Below are 7852 nucleotides of genomic sequence, written 5' to 3'. Positions count from 1 at the left end.
AATGTGTTTTATTCAAAACAAACTAAATCTTTTAAGTGCCTTGAGGAGAATAATTTAAACAAATTAGATTAGTAGATAACTATTTTTTTAAAAAAACTATAGGTAACCAAGGTCCCACCTGTTAGGAGACCTCAAATATTTTTTCTACTTACAAAGCACAGCTTCACACCGCAAAGCATTAGATTGGGAATTACCGTGACAGTTCTACAGCCACACGTAGTATCACCCCGCGCCCCCGCCTCCCCCCGCCCCCATCCACAGAAGTCTGGGGAAGGGCTGGGCGCCAGACTTGGGCAAGTCACCGAAGGCAAAGGGCAGTGGTGACCCTCTTGCACAGCCCGCCCGTCCAAAGGCTGGGCGGGCCGACCTCAAACCGTGCGCTCTCACACGTACGCAGGAGTACCCGGGAACTCGGAGCAGACGCGGCAGGCTCGCGCCGGGCGCAGAGAGCCTCTGGCAGGCGCGGGCTGCGGTGCAGCGGCCAAGCACGTATCGGGGCGTGGCCTGCAGCGCGGTGGGCGGGACTCGAGCTTCTGCTGGCGGCTTAAATTTCGCACCCTTAAGCAGTACCAGCGGCACCGGGGACTAAAGGGGTGTCAGGTCCCTTCCGCATCCTTGGTATTTTTCCTGATGAGGGTCTGATCGCTGCCGCTCTCAGGCACCTGCCTTTCCTCTCCTTCCCGGAATGGAGCCAAGACAAGGAGAGTATAAAGGACATAAGTAATGCGAGGAGATCGGGTGTCTGAGCAGCGTCTTGGGTAAAACCGACCACTACAGGTAAGAATAAAAGTTATGTCCAAGGTGTGAACACAACAAAGCTCCAGAAGGCATTCAGATTTGTGGTAAGGTGTAGCTTTTTTCTTTTAGGTAGACTATTTCGTATCAATTCTTCAGATTGAACTAATTCTCCGTAAAATGATCTGGGAGAACAGGTTCAACGCTATTTAAAGGGATGAAATAATGAGCAAAATGATTAAGTGGCAGACTTTAAAAAGCCGAGCAAAACAATTTTCTTTACATTTTTGTTGGTTCCAGCTAGCAAGGTTTGCAAAGGTCTTATTTAACCAAACCCAATTTTTTTTAAAAAAAAATCCATATTCTTTGCATTTGTTTTTGACATTTCTGTAATGAAAATTTGAACTTTTAGAATTTTGTTAGATTCTGTGAAACCACTGACTTTAAGTTCATCTTTTCTGTGTTTTGAAGGTTATAGAGGGAAATCAAGATATGCAATGAAAACAAATTTAAAAAAGTGAAAAAATTGTGATAATTGAGAGATTATACAAACTTAATAGAAAATAGACATGTCTACTGTGCTATGAAGTCAAAACAGCTGTGGGAGAACCATACCACACATTCATACAACATTTTGGTTTATCTTCTGTTCATACCTCATTTACCTGATGTGTCCACACCAGACAATCAAATCTGTAGTTGATACTGAAACCCAGCTAAACAGCACGTCGAAACACCATTTTATTAATTTCCACTTATGTTTTGCCATTCCTCTTAGGACATCTCCTCAATGTCCTTCCTGTATGATTTCATTATCTTCAAGAGACACCCACTCTCAGCTCCCTCCACGCCCACCGCTTTCCCGTTTGCTATTTAAATAGTTAATGGGGGAAAATGTTCTACTGGGCTGGCTAGCACTGCAAAGTGGTTAGCACCACTGGCTTATGGAGTTACTGATGACCTGCTCAAAATACTCTGAACCTTAGGTGACCTCTCGAAGCTATTTTCTCATCTAAAGAAGGAGATACAAGTACTAATTCATAGGTTATTTTTTAATAATATGCAAAATGCTTAGCACAAAGTCTAGCATATAGTATGTAAGAGATGTTACATTCATTTTAACTCCTAATGTTTGTCATTTCACCCAGCACTGGGAGACTGACTGCTTGAGAAACTATTTCCAGTTCCATGGTTAATAGTGAGGCTTAGAACAAATGAACAAGATACAGTAAGCTCCTTTACCATACCTTCTTCAAGTGTGAAAATAATAAAATGGTCATTTATTCATAGCAGCACCAGAAAAGAGAGGAGCAGGAATATTAATTAAGGGAGAAGAAGAGCTGTTATACAATTGTAACTGTTAGGGTAGGATTATACTTCCTGGATAAAGATATTAAAAAAGTTTACGATGGTACAATGCTGGGAAGAGAAAGGCTGGTTCTGCTATTTCAATTTCAAGCACTCCAGGGGATTAGTTTTTTAATGACCCACAGGTGGGTACTTGTTTTCTTCCAGCTTTACTGTTCTTTAAAGTGGCTTTCTCCTCTAAACTACTGCGCTTACAAGTCATTTTCCCAGGCTCCCAGACATTACACAATCGGACCATTTACTAATATTTGAAAACTGTAAACATCTAGTTTTCAATTCAAGGTAATTTGCTATCAGAATAAGCAAGATTTTTGATATTTTGACCTGAGAATATTAAAAAACGATTTTATTCTGAAATACCACCTCTAGTATTATTTGTAATTAGCTAAATACACAATTTGGACCACAGTATTTATATTGAAGTATACGTGTACTCCAAAATCTTGCACTGAGTTTTAGTATTGTAAATTTTGTTCCCAAATTTATGTAAATGTAATCACATTTTATTCACTCTACAGTAACAACGGCTCAAGATCCTCAAGATCCACAGCTTATTTTGTTCAGGATCTTTTGTTCCTGTAAGGTCAGGCTATAGTACCTAAGACTCTGGCACTGTCTATGTAATTTGTCCATAAAAATAATTTGCAGTTACCTGTAGGTGTGGGGATTCACAGTGACTTTTCTGTTTCTTTTTTTATAACTTTTTGTGCTCTTTTTTAAAAAACTGAGAATGTATTGCTTTTATAATTAGAAAAGAAACATAGCAATTTTATAGAAATTAGGAGATAAAACAAAGCTATTTTAAAAAATTTAAATATGCAGTATCATTAAAACAAAACAAGGTTAGTTCTGTTTTGTGTTAAGAGTCAGAAGACCTAAGTTTAATAAGTCTCTGGTCTGGCATTACTTTAGGACTTAGACAAATCGTGAATAGATTAGAAACCTTTATTATTTCTTAAATTAAAAAAATTTATTGATTTGAGAGAAAGACATTGATTTGTTGTTCCACTTATTTATGCATTGAACCCACAACCCCAGCTTGTTGGGACAATGTTCTATCTAACCAACTGAGCTTCCTGCCAAAGGGCAGAAACCTTCGGAGGACCTTCTAGCCCTTACAACACCATGTGACTATCATGTTCGCGATCCGTTTCTCTCATCCCATTTGTATTAAAACATTACAATTGTTTTAACAGGACCATAAACTTATAAACAGATTTCTTTTCTAAAAATATCTTCTTTGCAGTGGGGCGTTATGATTTGTTATTTAACATGACACCTAGAGACACAATGCACATTAAGGTGAGAGAGCAAAAGATAAATGGGGAAATCATTTGTGCTGTGCCCGTGTACTTAAACTGCTGACAAACAACTTTAGGAGCTGGAGGTATTGAAATAAACAGCAACATAGAAGCTGATCAAAGGGGGACCTGGTCCACAAAAGATGTTTATTTGAAGTAACAAAACAATACAGTTAGTGTTAGATCCAACCACAAAGAGCAAAAGGAATGAAAAATTTGTACAATGCACATAGAAAAAACAGGATGTTTACTGTAACAACTATATATTTCTAAAATAATACTTCTAAAATCACTCAATTATTGAAATCTATATGAAAACAAAAGGATGTTAATGGCGACAAAGTGCATAAAACCAAACATCAAATTTTGAGCAAATTAACATACTAGGCAATTCTGCTAACAAAGCATGATTTTTGTTCACTATCTGCTCAAAACATCTTTATACCAACAGGGTGGGCAGAACATTTAGGTTTAATATCAATTACACATTATTAGCATAAACTTCCACAACTACATGAAAGGTATTGTTTTCTTTTGAGCTGGCAAAGTGATTATAGAAACATCAAGTTCATTTCTCTGAATTGAGAATTTATCGAAATAAATGCCACATACCTTCCAGATATATGCATATCTTTCTATATCATGTAAATGGCTTTACCCATTTAATAAACCACACAATCGTTATATGATTAACAATGTCATGTTCCAGGGTTAACAATTTCATAGGCCAAAAAAAATTCTTCTTAAAAACTATTCTTATAAATGCAGAATATATTGCATGAGTAACTGCTGGTATTTTTTTAAGAAAATATACTGTGCAATTGTGGCTACCACGTACTGCTGGCAAATCATTATTGTTTACATAAAATGTGAAAAAACTGAGTAAAAAATTTTCAAAACTGATCACGATGAAAGGTTACTGCCTTCTTAAAAAGATTATATTGGCATCTTACTAAAAATAATTCAATAGGAGACAAACTCCCTAGCCCAAAATAAATAAATAAAAAGGTGCATTTTAAAAATGATGCTACTGCAATGCAATGGTTTAAATACCAAAGAACTGTGAGAATGTGCTACCTGTGATCTGGCATTAATGTAAATTAAGTAAAATGGGATCAAAACTGAACTAACACAGTTTGTGCAGTATTGTAGCCAGGCTTCTAAAATTAGATAGATATAGAAAATATAAATAGACTGCTTTAGGTAATGAGCCACCAGTGTCCAAAAAAAGGAATGAAATTATGAAAAAGCTCAGTTAACTTGATCCAATGCTCTGAGTAATTCTTCACCCTGCAGTAGGTTTCTGCTGCCTTGTATAGGAGCGTTGACTTCACAATCATAGCTGGTCAGCTGTGGTAATCCACTCTCATCCATTGATTGCCCCAGCAGTCTACATGCTAAATCTGAAAAACAAGGAGATACCTAAGTATTCATTCCTGTAGTCAATGATTATTATTAAACACCCACTATGCGTTAGGTATTGGGAAAACAAGGCAAATAAGCTCTTTCTGGGTTTTCCAGTCTATGGTGAAAAACCATAGCTACGGAAACAAGCCCAATCAAGTGCTATGTCAGAAATGTTTATAGCAGGGGTGTCAAACTCATTTTCACCAGGGGCCACATCAGCCTCACGGTTGCCTTCAAAGGGCCAAATGTAATTTCAACTCTTTAACAGTTAAATAGTTACATTTATACAGTCCTAAAATTTCTGGCCCTTTGAAGGCAACCGCAAGGCTGATGTGGTCCCCAGTGAAAATGAGTTTGACACCCCTGGTTTTACAGGATACAATGAAGGCACAAAGGAGTAACAAACAAATTTAGAGAAAGGAATAAAAACTCACACGGTTTAGCTTCTATTCAATATTAACAGAACACAGAGATATCAAAGAATTCTAAAAAATTCAAGTTCCATCTTAAAATAGCTATTTCTATGTTACAGCCATTACAGAAAATGCTACTTTCCTTTTTAATCTTGCTAAGGGATGAAAATCACTCTCACTTGGAGCAAAGCTCCTTAATAAAAAGCCATATAATTCTCCTTGTGATATTCAGGGCAAAAAGAATAAACTAACCAGAGGGTATTAAAATAATAGTCTTTTGCTCCATTCCATTCTGTTCACTAGATCTGCATCCTTTTACGCGTTTCCAAGAAAGTGATGTAGTAGTTGCACGATCATCTGGCTGCTGTAATAACGTTCCCTAAAAACAATAAAGTTATTTTAATTTTACTATAACTTTTTATAAAAATAGAAAACTTTGATATCGCACTATAAGCTTAGTAACACAGAATAGGCAGGCTTCTTAAATCAAATACTGCCCCAGATTGTTTTAATTCTCTCTCTTACCACTACTATGATAAAGACATTTATTTGCCACACACCATATAATGAAGGCTGCCTGGAAATTCTTTCCAGTTAACCTGGTTAAGCTGAAAATATCACTGGATTACATGAAGACTGACAACATACCTACTGTGTTTTGGGGTAAGAAGGAGAAAGTAACTTTAAGGGGAAAGAACAAGACTGGTGCTGATATTGGGTGGAATAGAGGGAGAACATCAGTTTTTACTCAAAATATATGTTATCTGAAAGTTTTATACTGAGAATATATTCATTAAGTGTTTTTAAGAAAGTGTATATACAGTGAAAAACCATGTATAAACTAAGAAATACAACTATAGTATTTGAAGAAACAAGAATTACCTATATGTATAACTTATAAATTACGCATTAGCTAGAAAAGCAAACACATACTCTCACACTTACAATTCCTACTGCTTGAAAAAGTGAACCATCATGTTCTATTTTTCGTTTTCTTTGAGCATTCTGCAAAGCTAGTATCTTTGGATTTAGTTCTTCCTCAGGAACAGTAGTTCTGAAAAAAAAAAATTAAATAAAAATATTGTCTTGTTTTAAAATTTTTAATGAAAACAATTTTTTATCAAAAAAATCCAACTTGCTTTCCCCCAGAAACTATATAATGCTTGTTTTCCAGTTAAGGAATATAATGTTACATATGAGAACTTTTCTTGATTACTAAAGTTTATCACTTTAAAAGCCAAAGCTCAATTTTTAAAACAAAATATCCTATAATTTGCACTTTATTATTAAAATAAAAGTGAACAGAACTAGACTGGTATTTTTGTAATTTAAATATTGGCCTTTCATTCACCTAATATAGATATTCCTGGGAATACTGTAATACAAAATTAATTTCACATTTGTATAGCATTTTCAGTTCATAAAACATTTCATGTTTATTAGTTCATTTTAGTCTCACTCTAATCCCAAAGACAGGTATATAATACCCATTGTACAAATGAGAAACCTGAGGCCTGTGAGGACTATTTCATAGTCCTATTGCTAATTAACTGGAGGTATGGAAGTACATTCTGGATCCCTTTATACCCATGGCCCTCCCAGTGATCTTCCTACTAAGCCATTTTGCTTCCAGTATCAATCTTATTATCAAACCTGCATGTATCTATAATTAATATTAAATACTGAAGAACTGTTTTATAACTCAAATACATCAATTTTGTCATAGCTATTTTGTTTTTTACCCCCAAGAACTCGCCTATCCATACATAATCATAAATGGCTCCTTGCTGTTCCGTATAGTTGAGAATGTATATGGGTAGGTGATGTATTATTCTGCCTTCCTACATGCAGTTTTGTCTCCAGTATATAGACAGGCAGGTTTTTAAACCCTTATATACCTGTGTTATCTTTATGAAGTAGTATTTTTAATGGCTATCTTTAATTTTTGTTACAAAGCTAGAAGTTGTCTGGTTTAATATAGTGCTTTGATTTTGCAAATAGTTACCTAGACAAACAGTAATGAAAAAGCTTACATATAATTCATAAGATTTATCTCTTAAAATATTTAGTGCATACTATAGAGAAATTGATATCAATTAAAAATTGCTAACGTGACCAGAATATTGAAAACGGAATATTCCATAGTCTCTTGTAGTAAACAGTAAACTATAAATTACAGGTCGTCATCAACATCATCATCACTATTTATATTGCTATTTTCATTCATCTGTCCATCCAATAACCACTTATTAAGCAGCTACTACCTGTCAGGTACTGTGTTAAGTATTAATACCATTAAAATGTCCAAGACACTGTCATTGCCCTAGAGAAACTCAAAGTCTAAAGTCAGTTGATGACACAGTAATTTATAAAGTAATGTAAAATGCTTCTTCTTTGTTAATCTAAAACCCCAAGATCATTTCTCAGCTCTAGGAAAAGGCCTCTCTCAGCACTCTGGTCAACATAGTAATGCAAGGCAGGAGAAACAAGCCATAAGCTCTGGCTATGGCAGTGCTTTTTCCTATTGCTGTTGATATCTGAATCCGTCTAGGCAGAGTAGAAAAGGAATCATTTCTCTCTTCAACACACTGACCCAATGACTAGCTAAAATTATTTCCTCTGATTATA

The 7852-nt window shown here is 35.6% G+C and overlaps 1 protein-coding gene and 1 long non-coding RNA gene across 2 annotated transcripts in view; one reads left to right on the top strand and one right to left on the bottom strand.

Annotated features, from left to right (window-relative positions):
- The first annotated feature begins 582 nt into the window (after positions 1 to 582).
- Positions 583 to 7852, top strand: part of LOC139441045 (uncharacterized) — a 29201-nt gene continuing 21931 nt past the window's right edge. Inside the window, exon 1 of the long non-coding RNA XR_011651445.1 lies at positions 583 to 777. This is a non-coding gene — a long non-coding RNA (uncharacterized lncRNA). The remainder of the gene's footprint in view (positions 778 to 7852) is intronic.
- The window catches only part of HIF1A (hypoxia inducible factor 1 subunit alpha), a 48093-nt gene continuing 43773 nt past the window's right edge, over positions 3533 to 7852 (bottom strand). Inside the window, exons 13-15 of the mRNA XM_024567391.3 lie at positions 6170 to 6278; positions 5477 to 5603; positions 3533 to 4807 (exon numbers count right to left, since the gene is read on the bottom strand). Coding sequence (XP_024423159.1) covers positions 4656 to 4807; positions 5477 to 5603; positions 6170 to 6278 — 388 coding nt within the window. The 3' untranslated portion in view covers positions 3533 to 4655. The remainder of the gene's footprint in view (positions 4808 to 5476; positions 5604 to 6169; positions 6279 to 7852) is intronic.

This window comes from Desmodus rotundus, chromosome 7 (genome assembly GCF_022682495.2).
Source record: "Desmodus rotundus isolate HL8 chromosome 7, HLdesRot8A.1, whole genome shotgun sequence".
NCBI lineage: Eukaryota > Metazoa > Chordata > Mammalia > Chiroptera > Phyllostomidae > Desmodus > Desmodus rotundus.
This window is presented reverse-complemented; position numbering and strand designations above follow the sequence as displayed.